The sequence below is a fragment of the Loxodonta africana genome, chromosome 18 (genome assembly GCF_030014295.1).
Source record: "Loxodonta africana isolate mLoxAfr1 chromosome 18, mLoxAfr1.hap2, whole genome shotgun sequence".
Lineage (NCBI taxonomy): Eukaryota > Metazoa > Chordata > Mammalia > Proboscidea > Elephantidae > Loxodonta > Loxodonta africana.
The window spans coordinates 46,669,393-46,697,199 of record NC_087359.1 but is presented as its reverse complement, the minus strand read 5'-3'; the positions used below and the strand labels follow the sequence as shown (position 1 = coordinate 46,697,199).

The 27,807-nt window shown below is 46.8% G+C and overlaps 1 protein-coding gene across 5 annotated transcripts in view; it reads right to left on the bottom strand.

Annotated features, from left to right (window-relative positions):
- Window positions 1-27,807, bottom strand: part of MSI2 (musashi RNA binding protein 2) — a 472,007-nt gene that overhangs the window by 145,054 nt on the left and 299,146 nt on the right. For all 5 annotated transcript variants that reach the window (XM_064271280.1, XM_064271281.1, XM_064271284.1 and 2 more), the window contains exon 7: window positions 21,956-22,004. In XM_064271280.1, the coding sequence (XP_064127350.1) occupies window positions 21,956-22,004 (49 nt within the window). The remainder of the gene's footprint in view (window positions 1-21,955; window positions 22,005-27,807) is intronic.

The following is a 27,807-nucleotide window of genomic DNA, read 5'->3' as shown; positions in this document are numbered from 1 at the left end:
GAACAGGTTTCAGGGGAGTTGCCAGGCTAAAGAAGACTAGAAAGAAAGGCCTGGCGATCTGTTTTCAGCCAGTGAAAACCCTATGGATCACAACTGTCTCATCTACATATACAGCCGATCATGGGGATGGCACAGGACAGAGGAGCATTTCCTTCCATCATGCACGGGGTCGCTGTGAATCAGGGCTGATTCAACAGCAGCTAATAACAACAACAGTATCCTGCTGTATTGCTAGAACAGTGTCTGGAACACTGGCAAAGCCCAGTACATAGCAGCTGGGTGACTACAGCATGAAGCCCAAGAGCCTCAAGCCACAGGGTGGTCCTCCACTCATACAGTAGGGTTCACTCTGCCCCCTAGGTAGAGGCCGCATCCGTTGCCTGGGGTAACCCACAGAAAACACACAGATGGCTCAGTGCAACCCAGTCCCCACTCCCAGAAATACCAATGACTTCAAGCCAGGATCAATCCATGCTCTGACCATCTGTGGCAACGTGGGAGAAGAAGGCTTTTATGGCTATTGTCTCCTGCAGGTTCCAGGGACTTCCTTAGGGCATCCTGGATTTGAATTCCAATGCCTGGGTTTGACAAAAACAAGGCCACCCACCAGGGCCCTATTTATCTGGTGCGTTTCCACCATATCTCATTTTAAACTCTAACAAAATCCTTAAGCCATTACCCAGGAAATCATCATTAAATCATTTGTTCTTTTTTTTTTTTTTTTTATTAGCGTCACTGTAATTAAAGAGAATCATATTTCAGAAATCTTCAGCTGCACTTATCAAAACCCACCCTCCAACCAATCAATTAGTATTACAATAACCAAGTTCCCTTGTTGCTGCCGCTATTAGCATTTTGATTGACTGCCTGTTGAAAAGTGACTGGTAACAGAAGATTGTGTTCAGAAAGTAATGTTTCTTTATTCGTTTCCACCGAACCTTGTCTGGTTGTCTCCAGTCTCGACTCAAAAGAGACAAGACAGTTTCCAAAAGCAGTCATTTTGGTAGCAGATTATATTTTCATGAGGTGGGTGATAAATTGGGCATAATCGCCCCAGAATCACCAGCTACACACAGGAGCCTCCTGCTGGCTGTGACCTCAGCACCCAGCAGCTGCACCTTGGCTGTCAGAGCATGATGGGATGCCCGCTCCCCCCCATCATCTAGGACCATAAACACCAGGTCTTCACAAATGGCACTTCAGATGACTCAAGTAGAATAATGTCTGTGCCAGAGAAGCCAGTGGCACTGTTATTCTCAAGAAAGATCATCATTATTCCATACTCCCTTCTCTGCCAAGCACTTTGGAAACCTGTTATTCTAACATTCAGAGTTAAGTTCTCCAGTCATCATAATAATAACGAAAGCACCAGTCAGTACAGAGATGGGTTAACGAGCTCCATTATAGGGAGAGAGTGGCTGTCTTCTCTGAGTCACAGGAATTAAAGACGAGAGTTCATTAAATCACTATATTAGAATTTAAAGGACCTGCTGCTTCAGACAGCTATATTTACGGATGCCCCCCCATCACTGATGCCCTCTGCGGATGAACGGAGATCTTCAGACATACAACATAGCTGAAGTTTCAATTCTAGTCCACACTTTTACTCTAGCAAGTCAGCCAGCCTTGATGCCACCACTAAAGGGGCTTCTGCTTTGATTGTCTGGAACAGAACAGGATAGGGGGTTGGGGATGTCCACAGCTGGGAAGGGCAGTGCTCCAGGACATGAATAGGACTGTTGCTGTTGTTCGGTGCTGTTGAGTCAATACTGACTCAGGACGACCCCGTAAGACAGACTGGAACTGCCTCATATGGTTTCCTAGGTTGTAATCTTTACAGCAGCAGATAGCCAGGTCCTTCTCCCTCAGAGCCACTGGGTAGGTTTGAGCCTTTCCTTCAGCAATTTAACTTTTGTGCCATCAGGGCTCCTTATAAATATGATAACCAAAAATCAAACCAAACCCAGTGCCATAGAGTTGATTCTGACTCACAGCGACCCTATAGGACAGAGTAGAACTGCCCCATAGAGTTTCCAAGGAGCGCCTGGCAGATTTGAACTGCTGACCGTTTGGTTAGCAGCTGTAGCACTTAACCACTACGCCACCAGGGTTTCCATAAATATGACAGGTGGTTAAATTCCTTCCTCCCTCCCTCCCTCCCTTCCTTTCTTCCACACACCCACCCACCCATCCATCCATCCAAACCTATAGGGTCGCTATGAGTCAGAATCAACTTAACAGCAACAGGTTTGGTTTCTGGATCCACCCCAAGGCATACTCCCTGAGTGACATCTTCACTGCATGAAACACACGTTACTTTTTGCCGAACGAATGTTTCTCTGTTCCACTCGCCCACTCCCCACCCCATGGCTCAGTACACAATAGCCAGGGGCATCAAAAAGGCTACATTAGTGCTCCGTTTAAAAAATAATAAAAGCCTTCTACAATATAGGAAAAAAAATTGTGCTATACCATTCCTTTAAAATTTTTCCTTTCTCAGAACTCAGGCTCCCTTTTCTCCCCTCCCAACTCTTGTTTCTACCCTGGCTGCCAGCCAGGATTTTGTAATAGTGTCAGGTAGCAATTTCATTTTTAAAATGCTCTTATCAAGGATTTAAGGTGAAAGATAAGAACAGCACAGTAAATCATCATAAAGGAGTGCAGCGTGAGGCATAGTATTTTACAAATCAAAACAGTTAACACAATGAAAAGGCAAGGACAGGGAAACAAAGTGAGTTTCACAGTCCTCTGAAAGGGGAAGGGTAGAGGCCAAATTAACTACAAAGATCATTCTCCAGATTTCCAAGCCCTCTTCGGTAATTGCCTTGGCATATTCGCTAAGAATTCCAAGCAAAGTCCAATTTCCATTTTAAAACAGGATGTTTTTAGAAGGCACATACGTTGTCAAACCATTACACACACTTAACTGGGGGCTTTCATCAAAGTCATCTGACCTGCAAGCATGTGTTGCTAATATCACTGCTTTATTATTTATCAAATCAATTTCTTCATGGAATGACTAATAACATAGCCACAGCTGCTCTCCTCTTTCCACCCCAGCTGCTACCGCCCTGGCAGTAGCCATATCTGCTTGGCTACCTACAGGGCCTTACCCCCACATTTGTTAAAGAACCTTATTTTAAAAAAAGGCAAAGAGAGATGAAGCAAGGAGGCGCCATTTATGATTCAAACCACTTTGTAGAAGCTGCTTATGACCCGTTGCAGTTGAGTCAACTCGGAAACTCACAGCAACCCTAAAGGGCAGAGGAGAACTGCTCTACCGGGTTTCCAAGGAGCGGCTGGTGGGTTTGAACTGCCGACCTTTTTGTTTACAGCAGAGTTCTTAACCACGGCACAACCAGGGCTCCAGAAGCTGCTCAGACTGGAAAAAGTTATCATCACTGCTAATGACCAGTCTGTGGCACTATTTATTTTGCCAGGGCGTTTAATATGTCCTGCAATAAAGGAACCAGAAAACTAAAATAGGCAGGGGTATCAGCATTTTTGAAAGGGACCTGGTGGCACGACAGTGAAGCACTCAGCTGCTAATGAAAAGGTTGGAGGTTTAAACCCACACAGCGGCTTCGCAGAAGACAGACCTGGTGATCTGCTCCCATAAAGCTTATGCCTAGGTAACCCTATGGGGCAGCTCTACTCTGTCACATGGGGTCACTGTGAGTCAAAATCAACTCCATAGCACTTAACAACGTTTTTGACTTTATTTTTTTAAAACCAACCTAAGGCCAAGTTTACTTTAAATGTTACATACAACACATACCCACCCAACACACCCATCCGGAGCAGTGATGCAACACAAGAATAGCAACAAAGCTTGTAACGTCTGAAAACAAAGGCATTAGGATGTTGTTTATTCTAACTTTTTATATACGCTCACCATCTCTTCTGGGGCCTACCTGCAAATTCATAATAAATAAAAACATGCAATTAGATGATTTCTTATTTGCCAAGGAATGATCCAATTGTCCATTAAAAGCTAGAGTTCTAAAAATACCAAGCGGAAATTATTAGGTATTGTTGATACATGTATCTGTGTTGTAAAACAGGATTCATACTCTGGGCAAAGCACAAAGCCTCTTTTGTAAAGCTTACCTATTTCTGAAAAGGTAAGACAGCATTGGGGAGAGAGCAAATTAAACCATAATTTTCAGACCACGTTTCCTCATTGTCACTCAGAAAAATTGCCAGGTGTTTCCAGAGCAGTTTATACATAAATATACTAGCTGAATCAGGAAATCTCTTTCCAGGGCAAATGAATCAACTTAATTAAAGGGAGACTTAAGATGCCAAACCTAGTGGTTGTGAACGTGGGGAGGAAGTCTGGAAATCTATCTGCAAGTAGCACAGACCTTTCCACCTGGCCAATGAGAGGGAAATGCATAAGCATTGTAAGCACCAATACAGTTGTTGTTAGGTGCCACTGAGCTGATTTTCAACTATAACCACCCCATGTGAACTGCCCCATAGGGTGTTCTAGGCCGTAATCTCTACAGGAGCAGATCACCAGTTCTTTCTCCAGGGCAATCACTGGATGAGTTAGAGCCGCCAAACTTTTGGTTAGCAACTGAGCTGGCTAAAACACACCTTTACCTCAGTCTACAGGGCAGCTATAGGCTATAGTGCCTATAGAGCCCTGGTCGCAGAGTGGTTAAGAGCTCTGCTGCTAACCAAAAAGGTCGACAGTTTGAATCTACCAGCTGTTCCTTGGAAATTCTATGGGGCAGTTCTGCTCTGCCCTGTGGGGGTGCTATGAGTCGGAATTGACTTGATGGCAACAAGTTTGGACTTTTTTTTTTATATAGGGCAGTTACAAGTTTTTTTTTTTTTTTGAGGGAGAAAGAACTCATTATTTGCCAAGGAGAAAGTATAGAGCGAACGGAGCCAGGATGCTCAGTCCAAAGAGTGGAGAGCTAGGTGAGCGGACAGGGACAATTCCTTTTCCTGTAACTCTGCAATAGTTCTCTGACTAAACCCATCCACCGGTCTGCCCACCCACCCTCTCATCAAGTATGAATCAAACACCTACTATTGGCTAGCAACCTACAACAATCACCAAGAACTGACTAGTGCCTTAAAGGAAAGTTACGAGGAGCCACGTGAGCGGACAACAGATGGCACAGACCGAATCTGGGGCTCAGGAGGATCTCCCCAGGAAAGGACATTTAAGCCCTGGCCTGAAAGAGGAGTGGGAATTGGACAGGAGTGGGAGAACGCCTGATCCTGCAGCATAAGGAACAGTATGCTTGAGGCCCTGCTTGGACATTCAGAGAAATGTCTAGAGGGGGGTCGGTGTGGCTGCAGGGAGTGAGGTCAGAACAAAAGACGGAAAGGAGGCAGAGCCAGGCCTCAAAGGCTCCTGCAGACCAGAGTCGATGTTTTAGAACCGATCCTGAACAGTGATGGGAAGCCAGCAAAGCATTTTCGGTAGGGGTGACTAGATTCACAACCAGCATAACTGAATGGTGGTTATTCATGCCTCCCACTCCCCACATGGACCATGGAGGGGCACACACCCAAAGGAGACACCCCTGTCCTCCCAGAGCTAATACACCAGAGCCCACCCCAAGAAGGGGTACCCTCCACCCCACTGCTGGAGCTGCCCAGCTGAAGGTCAGGGTCAAAGACCTGTGCTCCACGGGCAGTCTGCTTGCATGGGTTTTAACACTGGATGGTCCTTGGAGATCATCTGACCTAGGCACTCCCAGGCCTGGCTGCACGTCAGCATCAGCTGGGGAGCTTTTACAACTAGCAGCCGGGAGCCATTCTTCTGGTCTCCCTGGATCGATCTGGGGTGGGACCCCGGCACTGGTATGGTTCAGAAACTCCCCCAGGTGATTCTAACATGTAACCAGGGTTTAGAACCACTGATCTAGTCGCAACCTCTGATGTGAAAGCAATCATTCATCCTATGGAGCGTCTAACTTATCTAGATCCTTCCTAACCAACCCTGTCTCTAAATGTGGAAACCCAAGTTGACCACAGAAGGCGAGCAGCTCTTTGGTTATGAGTAAAATCTAAATTCCAACTGGAAGAAAATACAGGGAAGAGGTGAACTTTGGGGACAGTCGCCTCTCTGGGTTACTACGCGGCTACCAACAGCATGGAAACATATTTATGGCCTAAACAGATATGGGGACATTGCAGGTTCAGTGGAGGAATTCTCACCTTCCACATGGGTGACCCAGGTTTGATTCCTGGCCAATGCACCTCGTGTGCAGCCACCACCCATCTGTAGTGGAGGCTTGCCATTTTGCTATGATGCTGAACACGTTTCGGTGGAGCTTCCAGACTAAGACCAACTAGGAAGAAAGGCTTGGTGATCTACTTCTAAAAATCAGCCGGTGAAAACCCTATAGATCACAACAGCTCAATTTACAACCAATTATGGGGATGATTATTCCGTTGTGCATGGGGTCGCCATGAGCCGGGGGCCAACTTGACGGCAGGTCACAGCAACAACAACTACGGAGATATTTCCGATGGGTTCCTGGGTCCCCCATTCCTACTCAGTGGACACAACACAGCAGCTGGTGTAGGGTGGGAGGGGGCCCTGGGTTGAGTGGTGAGAGACACACAAAACGGGGGGGCCACTGTTTCCTCTGTGTCTATTCTGGGCCCAGAATAGATGATGTCACCTCTAGCGGCAGTGCAAAGCAGAGTCATGAATCATCCATGAAGCAGCCCAGCCCTCAGAGATAATAAATCGGATGTCAGCTCTGCGTCTATTGCAGATCTGGGGCGCAGCGCTGGCTTTGCCCAGAGTCCTGGAACACAGGCACCAACGCTGAGAACATCCATGGAGAAAGAGGGCTTTCAATTATCTCCTGATATCAAGACGGGGTGGCAAGTTGAGGAAGAGATTTCAAATTTGGAGGGAGTGCTCAAAGGCACACAACTTTAATCACTCTAAAATCATGGCAGTTATTTTTATACACTGCTGGGTTTGCCAGGCAAGAGACACACATCCACACGAGTGCTGTAATTATTAATTACTGCGGTGCCCATCGGCGGCCTTAAAACCAGAAACTTGCAGGGGTTACCATTTTGACCCTCAGCGGCATCAATCTAGCTCAGAAACTTACTCTAGGACTGAATTTGGCAAATGATCCTGCCTGAAAGGGTTTCTAGGACAACATAAAAGAACTGAGAAGTGTGTTTGGCAGCTTTTGAAGTTTGGTGTTGTCTTGCTATGTTTCCTTTTTTTTTTTTCCAGGGTGGAGGTGGGGACGGGTATGTAAACATGGCAGGATTTGTGTTGCTATACATACGCACACTACTGATTTGGTCTCTTTTTCTTTCCTTCCTTCTTTTTCACCTGATTTTTACTTCCCTAAACAGCAGAGTTGAATGAACCAGTTGGAAACACCAAGTTCAGTGAGCATGGTTTGCATTCTTGGAGCATCCGGGGTTCAGACAGCTCCTAAGAGTGTTGGTTATTCCTCAGCTTATAAAGAAATGACTGAACCCCATAAGGCCACTAAACTAAAAATTAAACCTTAGAAAGTTTCAAGTGGCTCCGTCTACCAAAAAAATAAGAACTTTAACACCCTAAAATCACTGTTTCTGCGTAATTTCAGGGTCTTTGGCTAAACGAGACTTGGGCAAGGCATGAGCTGTGTCAGGATTTGAGGGCTGTGTTTTCAGTGAGGTAAAAAAACTCTAATTTCTCTTACACATCATTTTGCAGAGGGAGCAGCTGTGACGTGGATAGGAACACGCAGAAAGAAAAGGCTATGCTCAGCTGCCTGGACTACAGGTCAACAGTGAGCAAAGGGTGACGTCCAACAGGAAGTGCTGCTTTGCCCTCCCTCCATCTTGGAAAACTTGATGTCTGCCAACAGAAGCCTGGGGCGGGGGGAGCCGCACAGGTAGGGCACCGCTTGAGGCAGGGTACCAATTAGCAGTTCCCATTGGCCATCAGTTTCCATCGCCAGCTGTGAGAGATCATTCAGCAATTTAACACCAACTGCCCTAGACGCTATTTCGCATAGATAGGCCCTGTCTGCCAATGGCCCACTCAAATGTTAACATTGTTCCTAGAGGCCAGCCTAGCCTGCACTCCCCAAGTAGTGGTAGAACAGTGTTTTTATTAGTAATAAAATAACAATAGTTATTATGATAATCATCTCATAGAGACCCTATAGGACAGAGTAGAACTATAATCTTTACAGAAGCAGACTGCTACATCTTTCTCCCACAGGGCGGTTGGTGGGTTTGAACCATCAACCTTTCCGTTAGCAGCTAAGGGCTTAACCACAGAGCCTCTATGGCTACTTCCTGTAAAGATTTACAGCCTGGGAAACCCTATGGGGCAGTTCTTCTTTGTCCTATAGGGTTGCTGAGTCGGAATTGACTCAAGGGCAATGGGTTTGGTTTGGTTCGATTATGACAATGATTAAGCTAACATTTACACAGTCTCCCAAGGGTCAGATGCTTCACATAGATTAAACCTTACAAGTCCATCAGTTAATAACACTGACCCTATTTAACTGATGAGAAAACAGAGGTTCAGAGACATTTAATAATGTGCCCAAGATCACACCGCTGGTAAGTGGTACCGCTGGAATTTGAACCCAGCCGTGTGGCTTTATTGTTAAGCTCTCATGTCTTTGCTTCATGTCCCAGACACCTCATGAGCTTCATTAACTATGTGTTTGCCTTGACTCTTAAGCTATAAGCAACGGGGACGCAGAGGAGGGAGCTATATGTGCCAGGTCCCTCATGTTTATTAATTCCAACTTGGGTTAAGAAAATGCTTTCAGTTTTTTTTTTTTTTTTTTAATTAAAAAGCACTTTGAACTCCTGAGAGGGAGGGTGGCTCTGCCTCTCAAGGCCTCCCCTTTTTGACCTCTCTCCCTTCCTGTATGAGATGAACTCTGGAAAACCAGGTTTCTTTTCAGATGGGGCCAGTTTGGCTATTCTAATTATAGCACCTTGTCTGGGAAGGGCAGAACCAACTGAGAAAATCCTAATCCATCTATTGGACTCTGTTTATGAAAAGAAAAAGACAGAGGAGACTCAGAGGTGAAGGATCCTTGGCTGCGTGTTTGTTGGTCTGCAGCTCCTCAGACCCTCTCCGAAAGGACAGAAAACCCAGACTAGGCAGGGACCACACCTCATTTGACAGAGCACTGAAGACTCCACACAAGGTACACATGCTTCTAACCCTGAGGACCCATAAAGACAACCAACTTTAAACACACTTACACATGTCTGGTGGTGACAAGAGTCATCGTGTCAGGGTGCTGGGACTGGGAGGAATTTTTTTCTTTTGAAAATTCTCTTTCATGTTTTATTATTGCTCCATTTACAATTCAAACTGGAATGAATTTTTGAAACTTTCACTAAAAAAAAAGTAAATGTTTGAATAGGTAATAAATGCATATAGCAAAAAATTCAAAAGGTAAGAGTATGTAGTAAAAGGTTCCACCCTATTTCTGAACCTCCAGTCATATAATCCTCTTCCCAGAAGCAAGCACTCTTTTTACTTACGTATGTTTGTACCAGTGAGTATAGATAATATGTATATAAAACATTCCAGTGTTTACTTTGACCAGAGACTGTTCTCAGCTCTTTATACTAATTAACTGATTTAAGTCAGGCTAACCCGTTGTCATTATTCCTACTTTTACAGATTAAGAATCTGAGTCACAGAGAGGTTAAGTAACTTGCCCAAAGTCACACAGCAATTAAGTGGCAGAATTTAGATTCAAATTCCAGCTGTCTGGCTCCAGAAATGTGCTCTGAACCACTATGCCATTCTGCCTCTTTGCTGCCAGATTTGTGGGCTTCTTACAGGAATACTTATGTACACATAAGCATATGCATTACATGTGGAGAGGAGAGGGGGAAAATACCCACAAAACTAAATTCACTGTTTTTGGTTTGTTTGCCTGAAGAAGTTAAACCAATGGTCTTAATTAAGGGGAAGGAACAGGACTAAGGTCAGTGGAACACTCAGCAGTTGCATCTCATTTAACTCTCAGAGAGTGGGTGCATAACCTCCACAAAAACCAAACCAAACCCAACTCAAAGCGACCCTATAGGACACAGTGGAACTGCCCCACAGAGTTTCCAAGGAGTGCCTGGTGGATTCGAACTGCCGACCTTTTAGTTAGCAGCCATAGTGCTTAACTACTACACCACCAGGGTTTCCATAGCCTCCACAGGTGAGCTAAATGGGGCTCAAAGCCCTTCAGTAACTTGCCTGAAATCACACCGATGGGAAAGCCAGAATTTGAAACCAAGTATGTCCAACTATGGAAGGTCCCTGGATGGCGCAAATGCTAAAGTGCTTGACTAATAGCCGAAAGGTTTGTGGTTCAAACGCACCTAGTGGTGCCTTGGAAGAAAGTCTTGGTGATCTGCTTCCAAAAAATCAGTCACTGAAAACCCTACGGAGCACAGCCCACTTTGACGCACATGAGGTTACCATCAGTCAGAACCAACTTGATGGCAACTGGTTTCCTTACGTCTAACTCTAAAACTCAGGTTCCTTCCAATACACTGTGTAGTATACAAAGGTACAGATGGGCGAGCGTATGCCCCTGCCACCCCGATCAGCAGGGCTTGAAACAGAAGCTGAGGTCCAGAGATGCAGAAGAACTGGGGCCCTTCTAGGACCCTCACTCCCAACACGGTGGCAGCTGCCCCTAGCTTTTGGTTACCCCTGGCCCAGGCCTGGAGACCCTCTATGGCCTCTCCCAGCTCCGTGATGCTACGAAAGGGGGTGGTTTCAATCAAGTCACCAAGCTAAAGGCTCCTTTCTCTTCAGGCCTCCGCACTCTGCCCTCACAGAGATCTTAAAACATGTTGTGAGAACCCAGAGCTTGGCCCTCTGTAGAGAATAGGGCAGAATAAAAGTCTCATTGTCCCTCTCTACAAAAGCCATTTCTGGGTCAATGAAGTTGCTGACCCTGAGCCCACTCCCTTTTTGCTTCTGAGAGTCACAGCCGGAAGGGAGGCAGGAAAGCCTATTAGCTCACTTTTGGTGCCAGGGCTTTTATTCCAAAGGAAAGAAGTTTAAGATTTATACTTTGGCTAAAGAAAATGCAGCTTATCCATGTGATCCAAATTCCTCTGGCTTTGCAGGCTCCCTCTTGCCCTGGGCGCCCCTGTCCCCCAGCCCTGTTGCTAGGGAGTTGAGAGCTTTGTATTACCCTGTGTCTACAAAGAAAGGCAGGTGAACAGAAACCAAGCTACTGTGTTGATTAATATCTCAAGAGACAGCGCCGGAATGGGCGCTTCCGGAATTTAGTTAGCTCAGGGGGAAAAAAAGAAAAAATAAAGCGCACTTCTTGCTTTCCTGTCAGAAATAAAATTAAGGCCTTGGATAGATGTTGCTAGTGCTGGGGTATCTACGGGAATCTTTAATGGCCTTGTCTACATGTTTTCAAATTCACATTCCCCTTCAACCCTGCCCTTTTAATTGGTTATTTGCGAGGTCATGTTTGCACCAATTTCTCGGGAAGGCTAATGGTGTTTATTTAACGAGAAAATAAAATGTGCAGACAGCTCTGGTGCTGGCCTCTGGAAAATGGCTCCGGGTGGCTGCAGAAGCTGGTTACCATGTGCAGCATCTCCTTCACCCTCTGTTATAGACTGAATTATGTTCCCCAAAAAAGATACGTTGAAGTCCTAACCCCTGGTGCCTGTGAATGTGCAACTTGTTTGAAAATAGGGCCTTTGAGATGTTATCAGTTAGGTTAACATCAGGCCATAAACAGTAGGGTGGACCCTAACTCCATCTGAATGGTGTTTTATGAAAGAGGTGAACAGACACAAAGACTCCACGTGACGGCACATTTACATCCCAAGAAGGCCAAGGTTTGCAGGGAGCGACAGAAGCTGGGAGAGAGACATGAACAGTTCGTATCTCAGAGCCCTCAGGAAGAATCAACATGGCCAATACCCTGATTTGGACTTCTAGCCTCCAGAACTGTGAGACAACACATTTCTGGCACAAAGCCACTCACTCTGTGGTATATGTTATAGTAGTCCTAGGAAACTAAGATACCCTCCATTGCTGTACTTGTTCCCTGCAGGCTCTGGAAGAGGTCCAGAGATGGGTAAGGTGATGGCCAAGCTTTAAAGGGAATCTGCTGGGGGGATAGAAAGGGGATAGGTCACACAGCCTATGGGCAAAGCACAGGAAGGGAGTGAAGAGGATGGAGGCAGGTGTGCCCAGTAGTGGGTGCACACTCACCGCTTTGGAGCTAAAACACACAAGCAAGCCCATACCCCTTACAGAGCCTCAGTTTTAAAACGTTCTTCCCCACGAGGCGAGTGGCTGTCCATTTATGCCACTGTTGGACTTGGTACTTCTTCCTCACAGTAAACTGAAGCGTGCCCAACTTCAAGCGTGTGCGTAACTCTTTTCCAAAGGAATCTCTTTAAGTACCCAAAGGCAGCAATTAACGTCCCTCCCCAATCCCATGCCTCTCCTCCCTCCTCTTGTATCCAGGCTGGACTGGAGGAGGCTCAATCCTAGTGAGTTTCTCCCCATCCTGGCCATTCTCTCCTGCAGCCCTGAGATGTCAATCAATGCCTTTCTTAAACAGCTGCCCCCACACCAGAGAACAGAGACTAGGATTACCACCATACCTGATCCAAACCCTCTACTTACATAACAGAGCTCAAGGGGCATGGTTGGTGACCACATGGTACTACTGACTAGCCTGGAAGCTCTGTGAGGCCAAAACCACCGGTTGCTGTTGGCGGTCTCTGACAGCTTTCATGTCAACTGGCTTCCAGGTGCATCAGGTGCAGAATTCGGATCAATACCAATAATCATCAGCTCTCTCTTTACAGGTTTCCAATAAACCCCTTAACACCATCTCAGACTTGGGGGAGGGTGTGATGGGCACTTCACACCATTATCAACTATCACAAGGGCTGAGGGAGCAGACTTGAGAAGTGGGGAAAAGACAAAGGGCTTAACTCCAGCAGGGAGGACCACAGCCCATCTTGCTCCAGACCCCAAACCTGAGCAATGATATTCTGCAAGGTGCCCTCTTATCACATCAGCAGCTGGGATTCCATATACTCCTATCATGCTTCCTATCCCATCCAGCAAGCCTACCCTCCTTGCCAAACACACTTCCTCCTCCATCCCACAAAGTCACATTTACCAAATGTCAAGTCCCAACTTTCTTCCCTAGGTACACACAGAAGGCTGGAAGCTGATTAGGAGGAAGACCCATACATTATCTTTGACATTGCCTACCTACAAATGAAGCAATGCCTTTTCTCTGTCTTTTTCTTTTTTAATTTCACTTATGCCTTTGCGAAATGCTGGGAGAACAAAACGAAACTCTTTTACATGCCCTTTCTTTTTGGAAAATAGGCGCCGATAAACAAATAATTGCCGTGCAATTCTTAATCATCTTTATGTAGCGTACATAAAAAAGGCAAGCTGGACTTCGGAGGTCAATTTCAAAAGTGTCTGGCAGGTATTCAGGACGTTAAGGGCTGTTTTTTTCTCAGAAAAGTATTATGCTCCGTCATAGCTTCAGCTATACCTTACTGGCACCACTTTAATAAATAAACTGATTGCACAAATTACTGAGACCTCAAACTTGTGCCAACCACTTTTTGGGGGATGGAGATACTGTGCAAAATTCATAGAAGCCAAACTCTTACCCCACTTGCCTCACGGGGAGTTGCCAAAAGTGCCTCTGTCTGGCTGGATCCCCACCACCACCACCCTGCCACTCCAGTCCACCAAAAAAAACTCAAACCCGTTGCTGTGGGGTCAATTCTGACTCACAGAGACCCTATAGGACAAAGTAGAACTGCTCCACAGGGTTTCCAAGAAGCGGCTGGAGGATTCAAACTGCTGACCTTTTGGTTAGCAGCTGTGGCTCTTAACCACTGCGCCACCAGGGCTCCCATTCCAGCCCAATAGCTCCCAGTAAGACATAGCCACCCTATAGAGGGCTTTTGCACAGGGGGCCTGCTGGTGATGGTGCTCTCTGAAGTTCAGGAAGCCATCTGATGATGGGGTTGGTATGCAGGAGAGGTCTGTTCAGGGTCCAGGTCCTTTGGGTGGCTGTATCTCAGAGCTGTTATTCCCCTCCAAAGCCATTAGCGTTGCACTTAATAAGCGGCTGGGAACAGTTGGGCGAGGAGCCATCCATCACACTAATCTTTATTTTTCTCTCAGTGTATCCTGTTCCTTTGCCTCTGGCAATGTTCCGGAGCAAACAGGCCTGCTGGGTAATGGCAGCCACAGGGAGTAGGGAAGGAGGTGCCTCCAAGTCGCCTCCTCTGTACTCTGCCAGAAGCCATTCACTCTCCAGCTGACCCTCACACCAGGCTATCCAATGAGCTTCAAAGACACCCGACTCATTTTCCATTGGGCCCCCAACCGTCCAGCTGTCCCCCTGATGGGCCAGTTTGGATGGGACCCTGCAGTGCAGGGTTCATGAACCTGGGACCCTGGGGTCAGAGGGAGGGATAGCTGAGGTTCCCCTAGAGTGACGCCCTTTGGGGGGCTCCCTTCCCCCATAAGGAAGTGAGTGTAAGATGTATTTCTGCAGCTAACACCCACACATTCTACTTTCTCACAGAGGGCTGGAGGTTGTGGGGAGAATGGAGAGACCCCAGCAAGTCTACCCTTGCCCTCTCCCTTTGGCTCTCAACTCCCAGCCTCCAGCCAACAAAAGACAGCAAATTAGAAGGACAGCACCTTGTTGCTCTTTCCCTTCCCCTACCTCCCCAGCCCAACTCGAGGATCAATACCTAAAGCTGAATTCAAGATCTTATCAGACTTTTTTGCAAGGATACGGCAACCAACTTTTCCCCAGTGATTAAATCCTTTGATGATCAACCCAATATTTTTCAGGCCACCTCTAACAACTAGCAAATGAAAAGACCAAGAAAATTGGAAGCCAGCATTCTCTCTCTTCCCTCGGGCACAAGTCATTTCATGGAAGCCATGAAATGAGATGCAGGGCAGGGCCAAGGCAGGCCCTAGTTTCTACTAGTTCAGTTCCTTGCCTGACTGCGGGAATATGCCATGAGGCACTTCAGAACCGTGTGCCTTAGCTTCTCCATCTGAAATTGGGGGTGCACTATAGTCCAGCAAGAAGGGAGAGTGTGAAGAACTAATCGTGATAAAGTGCTCAAGCCCATTAAGATCAGACTCCCCCACTTTAAACTGCTACTTAGCACTGAGCTTGCACAAGGGCTGAGAGACTGGGCTCTGGGTCAGACAGGGTGGGTTCCATCCAAACTCTCCCTGACTGGTGTGACTCTGAGCAGCTCCGTTCACCCATGACTGTTTGTCATAAAGACTGCACAGTATGTGCAGGCACTGAGCCAAGCATTTTGTATATAAATGCTCAGAAAGTCTTGGCTGTTTCTACTTTGAGTGTTAGCATGACCTGGTTAGACAGCAACAGAACCCACCCATGGTGGGTGCTGTGATAGAATGCCCAGGTTCCCCTTCAGGAATGAAGGATTTATTCCCTAGCTGTTGGGAGAGCTGCCCAAAGATGCTCCCCCCTGCCCAGTCGGTCCCCTCCTGGATTTGCTCAGCGGAAGGGAGCAGCCTTGTCCGAGGCCACACCCCTTTCCTGGGGTGGACTGCTTGTGATGACTAATGAACACATATGTGTAAAGGCCCGCCCTCTGGCCCCAAGTAGACACTGCTCTGAAGGACCATCCTGTCTTCAGAGCCTCCCCATGGCATCACAGGTGGACTTCTCTCTCTGCCCACCCCTGCCCAGGGCACTCCCTAACAAACCTGCATCCGGAGTCTGCTGCCCAGGCAACCCCATCTGCAACAACTGCCCTTCTGCACCACCAGTTAGAAAAAAAAAAAAATAGGGACTCGATCTTGGACACCCTCTCAGATAAAAAGCTAAAAGGCAGAAACACACTTCAGGCCCTGGAGCTCATGAACTCCAGCCCACCTTATTTCACAGAGGGGAAACCAGAGACATTCTGAGAGGTTAGAAATGATGTCCTGGGTGAGGGCTTCCATCCAGTTTGTTCTGGTTCAAACCCCTGCTGAGAATTTGCATTTCTAACAAGTTCCCAGGCAACGCTAATGGTGCTAGTTAGGGACCAATTCTGAGAACCACTAGTAGAGCAGTGGTTCTCAAATTTTATTATACATAAGAAACACTTAGGGGTCTTGTTAAAATGTAGATTCTGATTCAGTATATCTGGGATGGAAAGGCAAATTCTCAGCAGAGGTTCGAACCAGAACAAACTGGTTCAAAGCCCTGCTCGGAAGCCCTAGCCCCAGGACAAATTCCAAGGAGCAGCAGAAGCTGTCCGTGGACTAGGGAGAAAGGTGGCAAGATGCCACAGGTCTCCAGTTCTACCCACTGTGAGTCAGAGACTGAATGGGGAGGACACGGATATGCCACAGACGGTAGTCCTTGGAGGGTTCACTGTTTGCTGTCCCCTGGATTCTTTCCTATGGCACTAATGAGGCCACAGTAAACCAAAACCATCAGTTGCCGGCAAGTCAACTCCAACTCATGGTGACCCCATGTGTGTCGAAGTAGAGCTGTGCTCCACAGGGTTTCCAATGGCTGATTTTTCAGAAGTAGATTTTCTGAGGCACCTCTGGGTGGACTCAAACCTCTAACCTTCTGGTCAGCAGTCGAGCGTATTAACCAATGTACCACCCAGGCACTCCACAGTGGTATCAAAGTACAGAAGCACTACGAGAAGAAGCACAGGCCGGCACTGCTGTGAACAGGAAAACAGATGTGCCGTGCAGATGTACCTGAGGACCACCCTTGTCACTATGGGGACCAGTGAGGTGCAACGGCAGGAAGTGGTCACTGAGGGGCCAGGAGCAAGAATTCTGCTCTGACCTCTGGCTTACAAGGGAAGTATGGCCAGAGGACCCTCCATGGCGGAGGAGTGGGTCCTTGAACCTGGCTGATCTGACTCTCAGAAGGCTAGGCCCAGTCCCAGGTTCCTTTTCTTCAAATATTGGCTGTCATAGCACCAAGCACAAGGAGACAGTTCTCAAAATGCCTGTGGTGAGGATGGAGTCAGCCCCCAGGCTGCCCAAAAGGGCTGGTGGAGAAGCTGGATGAGAAGTGCTGAACATGAACTTGATGACGCCTGGTGGTTAATGGCAGGGCCTCTTTAAGAAGACAGAGGGAGGCCGTGCCAGCCAGAGAGGTGTCCTCAACTTCTGCTGCTGCAGCGCTTTCCTCCTGATACGATAATGGAAAACAGGAAGCTGAGGAGGTGAGGGTAAGGTTGGGGCAAGGTGGCTGCAGGAGGATTTTATTTTCTTGTGCTTATCACCTGATTCCAAATGCACACTTCCATCAGGCCACGGATGTGTGGGCTGCTTTCTCCATATATATGATTTGTGCTTCTGTTGTGATATGTTCTTTAAAAAGAAAGTTTATGCGTCGAAATGCTCTGAATCACTGAAGTATTACCCCTGCTTAAGCACCCAGCTCAAAAAAGAAATACCTCCTCAGCTGTTTTGAAGGGTTGAAAAACATGTAGGGGCTAAAGCCCCCCACTTACACAGAAAGAAAACTGGAAGCAGGAGATTCTTGAAGCAAGAAGTCCGAGAGGAAAGGGGAGGCGGGTGTCAGGTCCTTCTGGGTGAAGCATCTTGGTAAACTTCCCTCCCGTCTTCTCTTGCCCACCCCATAAGCATCAGGCAGGGGCCCTGAAGGCTGTGTCCACTCCAGGCTGGCTTCCTGGGCGTGCACGTGTCCGGTCACACGTGGCCCTATGCCTGGGTTAATGCTCTGGTGTTGCCACCTTAAAGTTCTTAAAATTTTTTTAATCACTGTGTTGTTAGGTGCCATCAAGTCAATTTCAACTCATAGCGGTCCAGCGTGAAAGAGTAGAAGTGCCCCATAGGGTTTTCTAAGCTGTAATCTTTACGGTGAAGCCTGGGTGGCACGGTGGTTAAAGCGCAAGGCTGTGAACCCAAAGGTCGACAGTTCAAACGTACCAGCTGCTCGATGGAGGAAGATGTGGCAGTCTGCCTCTGTAAAAATTTATAGCCTTGAAAACCCTACGTGGCAGTTCTACCCTGTACTGTAGGGTCACTGTGAGTCAGAATAGACTTGACAGCAATGGATTTGGTTTACTCTTTTTTCTTTTTTTAGTTTTACTTTAGATGAAGGTTTACAGAACAAACTAGTTTCTCATTAAACAATTAGTACACACATTGTTTTATGACATTGGTTAACCACCCCACACACATCAACACTCTCCCTTCTCAACCTTGAGTTCCCTATTACCAGCTTTCCTCCTCCCTCCTGCCCTTGCCCTAGGGCTAGCGTGTCCCTTTAGTCTCCTTTTCTTTTATGGGCCTGTCCCATCTTTGGCTGAAGGGTAAACCTCAGGAATGACTTCAGTACTGAGCTGAAAGGGTGTCCGGGAGCCATACTCTCAGGGTTTCTCCAGTTTCTGGCACGCCAGCAAGTCTGGTCTTTCTTTTTGAGTTAGAATTTTGTTCTACATTTTTCTCCAACTCTGTCCGGGACCCTCTATTGTGATCCCTGTCAGAGCAGTCAGTGGTGGTAGCCGGGCACCATCTTGTTGTACTGGACTCTCAGTCTGGTGTAGGCCGTGGTAGGTCCGGTCCATTAGTCCTTTGGACTAATCTTTCCCTTGTATCTTTAGTTTTCTTCATTCTTCCTTGCTCCCAAAGGGGTGAGACCAGTGGAGGATCCTAGACGGCCTCTCACAGGCTTTTAAGACCTCAGATGCTACTCAGGTTTTGGTTTAATCTTTGCGGAAGCAGGTCGCCACGTTTTTTTCCTGCTGAGCTGCTGGGTGGGTTCGAACCACCAACCTTTAGGTTAGCAGCTGAGCGCTTAACCACTGCGCCTCCTTTTTTGAATGAGGGGTCCAGCATTTTCATCTTACTCTGAGTCCTGCAAATTAGGTAGCTGCTCCTGCATCCACTACAGATATCTGAACTGTGGCTGGGCAGAAGGATAAGGGCAGGCCCTGCCCGGGACTCTTCCCACTCTCCACCCCTACAATGCCCCCCAGAAATCCCAACCTGGAAGAGCGTGTGATGGTGTCCCTGCAGCCACACTGAGCACTGAGTTGTGGGATGGCCCTTTTGCACCTGACTGCAGCAATGCCTCCCTCACCCCGTTGCAGAGGGGCTGCTGCCCCATGGCTACACCCAGGGCCTCTTGGCCTTTGTCCCCTTTGGAAAAAAAGGAAGAAGCCTCACCCATAGCAAGATGAGGAAGCGTTCTTACTAACACCCTGCCTCCCCTTCCCCCTCCCACCCAGGGCTATGCCTGGTTGGCCAACATCCTGAGTTTGATCCTGGCCCTGCCTATTACTAGCTGTGTAACCCTGGAGAAGTCACCGACCCTCTCAGATTCCTTAGATGCCAAACAAACCTCTTTCCAGGCGCAGCTGTGAGGGTGAAATGTGATGATATGAGAGGAAGCTCCTAGCCCAGGCCCTGATGCAGAGCAGGTGATCAAAAACCATCTTTCATTCATTGATGTTCAAAAAGAATGACAACGGCATGGCCTGGAGCCTGCTTGGCAATCTACAGGATTATGAATTGGAACAGGGGACCCAAGGAGAGTCACTGATGCCACGTTCAAATGGGCCCAGCACTCTCTGAAAATGTTCTTTAACAAGCCCCTCCCCATCTGGAGACAGGAGAAAAAGGGCAGGATCTGAAATCACCAGTCCCTGCCCTGACCTTGGGTGTTGTCAGTTACCCTTTCTGAGCTCAGGTTATCTCATTGGCAAAATGAAGAAGATGATAAAAGTAAGAGCTAATATTTATTCAAGGAGCCCTGGTGATCCAATGGTTAGGCGCTTGGGTGCTAACCCAAAGGCTAGTGGTTCAAATCCACCAGCCACTCCTTGGGAGAAAGATGTGGCAGCCTGCTTTGGTAAGGATTACAGCCTTGTCTTATAGGGCTGATATGAGTCAGAATCAATGGGACGGCAGTGGGTTGACACTGATTCACAGTTGATGGTATTTTAAATGTCTCAAAGCATTGTACTCTCCGAACAAGCCTATAGGGAGGTACTACTATGATTTCCATTTTGCAGATGAATAAACTGAAAAAAAAAAAAAATTTTTTTTTTTTGGAGGCATAAAAAAGTTAATTGACACTCCCAAAGTCACAACAACTCTCCTGGAGCTGCCCTGAAGATCAAATTAGACCGCTGCATATGGAAGCAATGCTTTGGAGACCACAAAGTCAGACCCACACAACGCAGATGATGCTCACGGATAATCACGAATTGCCTTCCACCATCACTTTTCACGACAAATACAGTTGTTGTTCTACCACCCGGTTCTACTACCACAGGCATGTTCTTCTCTCCCTTCCTGACTCCCCCACTCTCCACACACACCCCCACCCCACCTCTCCTCTTTGCAACATAAACGCCACGGGATGCCATGGTTTTCCAGCAAAGTCTCAATTTCCCCATTTTGAGGATTTTAGTAAGATGGATGCATGAGAGGTCGGATTGTCACCCACACTCCGGAAGACAACCCCCTCTTCTCCCACCCCTGCAAGCAAGCACACCCCCTCGGCTCCTGCTTCCCTTTCAGTCAGCCTGCCTTCTCCAAACAGGAGAGACAGACAAGTCAGCACTGGTAACTGCTTCTAATCACAGGTGACAGCAGGAATGTAAACAACACAAGAAACATCTAAATGCAATTCAAAAGGCAAGGAAACACTGCTTGCTCTCTGCCCCCTCCTCTGGGAATACCCGCTCATCACTTCCTGCCACCCTCCCCCTTTGGAAGCTTTACTCATCAACACCCCATCATTAGGAACCCCAGAAACCATGAGATTCCAGAGCCACCTCCTTTTACTCTACTACCTCCAGGGAGAATTTTCTAGATTCTTCCAATTTTTCTCAGTTTAAAGGAATAGTGGGAAATTAGACTCCTTTGGGAATCTATTGGAAGTTAGGGCTTCCTCTCCCAAGAAAAGCAAAAACATAAAACTATTTGCGTATCATTTCAGGGAGTTCACAGATCCCCAGGCTAAGACCCACTTCCAAAACGTAGATAGGAGAATATGGAATGGGGAAAATACAAAGGGGTGCAGATTTCCTCGAAACATTTAAGAGTCACCAAGGGCATTTCCGAGTCTGTCATGTCTACAATGGTTAAATGCTCGGCTGCTGACTGAAAGGCTGACAGTTCAAACCCACCAACTTGCTCGAGGAAGAAAGACCTGGTAATCTACTTCCATAAGATTAACCAAAAAAAAAAAAAAAAAAAAACCAAGCTCACTGCCGTAGAGCTGATTCCAACTGACAGGGTCTCTATAGCTATACGACAGTGTAGAACTGCCCATAGAGTTTCTAAGACTAATCTTCATGAAAGCAGACTGCCATATCTTTCTCCCACAGAGTAGCTGGTGGGTCTGAACCGCTGACCTTTTGGTTAGCAGCTGAGCACTTAGTCACTGGGCCACCAAAGAAAACCCTATGGGGCAGTTCTACTCTGTCACACGGGGTTGCTATGAATTGAAATCCACTTCATGGCACCCAACAACAACAACATCTGTATATTTTGCACAGGCCTACAAGGCTCCTCCCCCTACCCCTTTCACTGTCTAGATTGACAATGTGCTTCTAAACCACCTCCTTCAATGCAAATTGAGAACTCAATTGAGTAATTGCTATGAATAAGTTCCACCTGGATTACTAAACGCTGACGTTACCGAGGGACTAAGAAAGCCAGGATTAGACAAAGGTATATTGGAATGTATGTGTTGGGCATAGCTGCAAAAAGGGAATGGTATTGATTGTCTAGTATTTGGATTCTCTGTGCCATGTGGCCCTCTAAGAAAACAGACCTTCAGCACCTGGTCGACTCTACCTGCTTGATTCTGGAATACTCATTCTATCTTTTCTGAGTGTAACTGGGGATGGTGAAGGCAAGGAGAGGTGAAGGGGCACCCTTCATCACTGGGGTTCTTACCTCTGTGCCTGTTGGTCGTCTTATCAAACATCAGCATGGCATCCTCCACCTGCAAAACAAACCCAGGACAGAGCCTGCTTTAGGACCTTTGAGAAGATATGCAAACCATTATATGTTTGGGGGTTTCTATTATAGAAGTAAAAATGGCTCCCTAAAGAAAATCTGGAAATACAAAAATGAAGGAAAAAAACATCACTTTTCTTTCCACCTAGCACAACTACAGCTCACATCTGGCAGAGTGCCTGGGTGATGCCAACGGCTAAGTGCTGGAAAAGTTGGCAGTTCAACCCCACCCAGAGGCACCGTGGAAGAAAGGCCTGGCGATCTGCTTCCAAAAGGTCACAGCCTTGAAAACCTATGAAGCACAGTTCTACTCAGACATGCCATGGGTCGGAATCAACTTGAGGGTAACTGGTTTGGGTTTTTTTTTTTTTTTTAATCTATGACTATTTTAATAGTTTATGTCATTTTGCATAAGGAATTTTTTCCTTGCCTCCCTTTTTTCCCCATATAATATTACAATATCACAAACAATTCCCAGGTTACTCCATGTGCATCCTGAATGCCATCTTGATTGCTGCAGAATTTTTCAGAGTGAGAAGTCATAGGTCACTTAATTATTCCCCTTCTGATGGATAATTTGTTCCCAGTTACAAACAATGGAACTTTAAGATCTTGATGCTAGGATCTTTTCAAAAATATCAAAAGGAGAAAATACCAAAGGCTTCCTCTCTGTCCTTCCTTCCCCAACCCCATGCTCCTCATCTTGCAACCCTTTGGGAGATATTCTAGCAATGGGAAGATTTCAGAAACCACACTCAACTCTCATGTAGCTCTCAAGAAGCTCACACTCAATGAGCCAGAACTGGCTTTGGCTGCCACTCTCTTATTTACGACCCAACTCTTTATTTGTTACACATCTTCAGTGCAGGTGTTTGTCCTAATCAGTGAGCCACTTACCTGGAGAGAGGACCAAGCTTGGCCAGGTGAGCAGCCTGGTCTTGCCATTCATTTTGTGCCCAAGGTTGGCCATAAAAATATAACCCACCCCGTGTGGTTGTGCATAGATAAAACCATCAGTCAGAGGGCTCTGGGCTTGAAGCGATTTTTGTATGTCTGTGTAGCTGGGAAGGACAGAGCACCGTTCATTTGAGCTCAAAGGCTCACAAATGAACTCGGGGGCCTGAGCTAAGCCAGCCGAGAAAAGGAATCATAAGCTATTCATTCCTTACTCTTCCCAGACTACAATCTCAGATGGAGAGGAGGGAACAGGGAGACGCAATAAAACTAGGTTTAAAATGGGGCCTCCAGACAAATCAAATCTATTTTTCTAGATGCCATCAAATATAATAGGGGGAGAAGCAAAGTCAAGGTGAGAATGGAAAAGGGGGGTAGGCAAGCCAGACAGAAACCTCGAAGGGACTGGCAGAGCTTTAAAATTCCTTCTCAAGCCAGGGCCCCCTTTTGTTGCTAAGCAACTGAGACTGAACAAACAGGCTCCTGGGGCCGTCCCCTTCTGGTCCCCACTTCTGAAGTCAGTTACTGGCGGGGGGGTCTTGCATGGTGGCTGCTCCTCCAGCAGACGGCTGCCCTCTCTCTCCCAGGCATCAGGCTGCCAGGAGTAGGTGATGCTTGCTGGAGATGACTAGGACTGGGGTTCCTTCATCAGGCCCCTCCCTGGATGCCCATCCCAGGACAAACCCCAGCCAGTGGGGCTTGAGAGTCCCCAGTGCACCTGCTGAGGCCACACACACAACAGCTGTTCCGCCAGTTTTGCACTAGCAAAACCACCATAAGATCAATTGGTTTGTTTGTACACAGAGTAGTCACACTTGAGCATATGGCATCTCAGAGTCAGACCCTGAGATTCGATAAGACTCAGAATGCCTGGGGTGTGTGTGGGTGGGAGAGTAAAGCGTGCTGGGTACCGTGCAGGTAAGTGTGACATCTATTTCGCACCCATCTCCACATTTTCCAAGACGTTTGCCAAGTCCTTGTTTTGAGCTGAAAATGCCTAACAGTAAGGAAAACAGCCTCCCTTCTGCATTGGCCACGCTTTGGTACTGAAACTTTAGGAAATAAATGTTTTGAACTTAAAAATTGTATTTTTTTAAAACCCCCTTTCAATGGTGCAGCACCGTCTCCCTCTTTTCTTTTCCTAAGTTTGAATGTTTTCAATATTCACTCCACCCTGGTGGGCGTGGGGGAAGATCTGTATATGTTTTTTTAGGGCAACCATTGTTGTAACGAATAGAACTCTTTCCACTATAGTCCGGTTGTACAATGGGACTCGCAGAGACCTCCTGAACAGACAAAGTATCAGGGCGAAAGAAAAATTCTATTAACACTTTACAAAATAAAACATCTCAGAAGTGGCTAGAGAGGAAAGAGAAAGGAAAAAAAAAAAAAAAAAATCAATATGGATAAGTCCCGGTGCTCGGGAGGGGGAAAACTTTTCAGTGATTGCAAAACACTTATTAATTCAGAGAAGCCACCAATCCGCTGGAAATCCGGCAGAGCAGCAAAAGCTGAAACTAGAAGAATTTGAATATACAAAGAGTGAATAGAATGAAAAACACGGCCTCACATACGGGACCGTTTCTCACGGTTCTGTGGGAATCAAACAGAAGAGGCCTGTGTGAGCCTCCATCGGGGGAAATAAGGGGCACAGTCAAGGTAACTGGCATTCAACCCCAGAGTGAGCGAACTGATAACTCACCCCCTCACTCCCTTTCTCTGTCTCTGTTTCTCTCTCTCTCGCTCACACACACACACACACACACACACACACACACACACACACACACGAAACCCAATTAGTTTAGCTGGCTGTGCGGAGTCACGAACTTTACGCAAGCTAGGCCTCAATCAAGGAGCCTTGGTGGCACCAAAGGTTAAGTGCTTGGCTGCTAACCAAAAGGCTGGTGGTTCAAACCCACCCAGTGGCTCTGTGGAAGAAAGACCTGGCAATCTGCTTCGTAAAGATTACAGCTATGAAAACCCTATGGGGCAGTTCTACTACAGGGTTGCTATGAGCTGGAATCCATTCAAGGACACCTAACAACAAGGTGTCATTTTTGGTTCTGGAAGAACCCAAGGGGTTAGGGGAGCTGGAAACATGAGTTTTTCTGGTCTCAGGTAGAAAACACTATGGTGGTTGTTGTTGTTAGCTGACATCAAGCTGATTCCAACTCATGGCACCGCCATGTGTACAGAGTAGAATTACCCACAATAGGGTTTTCAAGAAACAGATCGCCAGGCCTTACTTCCAAGGTGCCTCTGAGTGGTTTGAACCACCCCTTTTCAGTTAGTAGTTCAGCGCTTAATAATTTATGCCACACAGGGACTCCAGAAAACACCATTAACCCTCATGAAATGTATCAACGAGGGATACAAATCAATACAAATAAGAGACAAATTATTTAGATTTCTAATTTAGGTCTCAAATTACATAGGTCCATGGTAGATTTACTGCATTAATGGCCCCACACCCTCCACCCTGTAACTTTACAGTTCTTCTCCCCAAAGAGCCAGAGTCTATTTTCCCACCCCCTTTTTTGAATCTAGACTTGACTTGCTATGGCCACTAAAATGAGGTGGAGAGAATAGTGCATCCATCACCACGAGAAGGACATGCCCAGACTAGCCTGCTAGAAGATAGGAGACATGTGGAACAGAGCCAAGCTGGCAGCTAGACAACTGCAAACACATCAGCAGAGCCACTCACGGTGGACTCCAGATATGTGAAATAAACACTTATTATATGCTACTGGGGTATCACGATATTTTGTTACACAGCATTCTGTAGCAATAGGTAACTGGTACACAGTCCCTGTTCTCCAAAAAAAAAAGGTTACAAATCTCTCAGACATTACACATTCTCAAATAATAATAATAGTGAGCAAAGGCAAGAAAAGAGCTGAAAGCAGAAAAAGTGCTGAATGTGGGCTATTAAACCATCATCAGGCTTCCCATTCCAAATGGAACATAGGTATTAGCGTGTGGAGGGATCTCTCCTAAATCTCATCCCAGCAGCAAGGCTGCAGACAGAGATGCTAGAAGTGCCAAGAGAAGCTGGCAACACGTTCCTCACTAAATGAGCACCACGAAGTTCAGCAATAATGAGCACTCAAGTCAGTGGGTGATGCCTCTCTAATCCTAATTCGTTTAATGAATGAGTGAACCCTCTTTATAATGAGTCAAAAGATCTATTGTGAGCCAGACATTCTTGCTGGGTGATTTTGGAAGTAGCCAGATGGTGCTGACCGTATCCAGAGGTTAGACTTTAGCCAGCACACGTCATGTGCTGGCTGAACAGGAAACCTTTAAAGCCACAATGTACCGTCGCTGGGATAAAGCGAGGTCAAGCGTTCTGTTTGTCAAGTTGACTGAAAGGGTAGGACTCCAGAGTATGCCCCAGACCACTGCCTCTTCTGCTCAGAGTTTTGCCAGTTGGGCTCCTCAAGTAATAACAGCAGGTGAATGAAGCCAAACCAATTTGGGAATGCAGAAAACTTGCTCCCAGGGAAACAAGGGAAGAGGGAAAAAGAGTTGCTGGTAATAACTCAGCAGGAGCTGGGAGGCAGCTGAGCAGGGCAGGCAGAGCCACACAAAGCCTAGGGAGGAGCAGCGGTTTTCATCCCAGGTCTGCCATACTTAAGGATCTTAGTGAGGACAAGCCACTTCCCTTCTCTAATCCCCATTTCTCATTTGCAAAAGAAGGGAATGGTATGAGATGCCATCTAAGCTCCATTTGAAAAGACTGTCTGCCTGGAATGCTAAAACGGACTCAGAGGCTACTGGGAAAACATCTGGAAGTGTCAAAGTGGCTGCTGGTCCTCTGCAAACTGTGTCCTGTGAAGATGTTCCAGGGCTTTGCTGTGGCCAACACACACCCTGAGAAATTTCCTACTCCTCCTGGGACACAACTACACACACCCACACACTAAACATAGGAAGAACAAAGCAGAAAATGGCACTTCAAAAGATTCTTCAATTATCTGGTCAAATACAGGGGGAGGGGAAAGGGAAATGCAGGAACCCAGCTCTTCAAACTCCCTCAGAACAAATGCCCTTGAATTTCTCTTCCTGCACCCACACAAACACTTCAAGTGTTAGTTTAAATAAACACCCGCAAATGCAATATCATGATACTACAGTGTGCAGGGCTTAACTGGCCTCATTATGCTCTATAAATTCGAGTCATTAAAGACACAGAGTGTGGACATGCATGATGTAGCAGGACAGCCCAGAACAGAGGAGCCCAGAGCCCCTGCTGGAGCCGAGGGCTCCCTTATCATGAGATTACTTCAGTGCAGGGAAGTCACTGCTCTTCCCTCTCCTGCTGCCAGCCTGGACAAAAACAAAGCCTGCACCTGCCATAAAGCTCAACAGGGAGTCCCGGGGTGGCACAAACGGTTAGGCGCTGGACTACTAACTGAAAGGTCGGCGGTTCAAACCGACCCACAGGTGCCTCAGCAGACAGGCCTGGCAATCTGTTTCCCAAAGGTCACAGCCTTGAAAATTCTACGGAGCACAGTTCTACTCTGCACACATGTGGTCACCATGAGTCAGAATCAATGCTACGGCAACTAATAGCAACAGTGACGTCTAGCTTATCGAGAAAGAAATTTTCAGCATGTTTTCGCCTTGCAAAAAGGTGGGGCTGGTCTACCTTGAATCATTGCCCACAAAGAAGGCTGGAGGAGGGAGCGGGCTGGAAAATCCTATTAGTTCATACTAGAATCTAGATCAGTGGTTTTCAACCTTGGCTGCTCACTAGAAGCATCTGAAGAGCTTTTAGAATCCCTGATGCGGAGGCCACACCCCAGACCTGTTAAGTCAGCATTTCT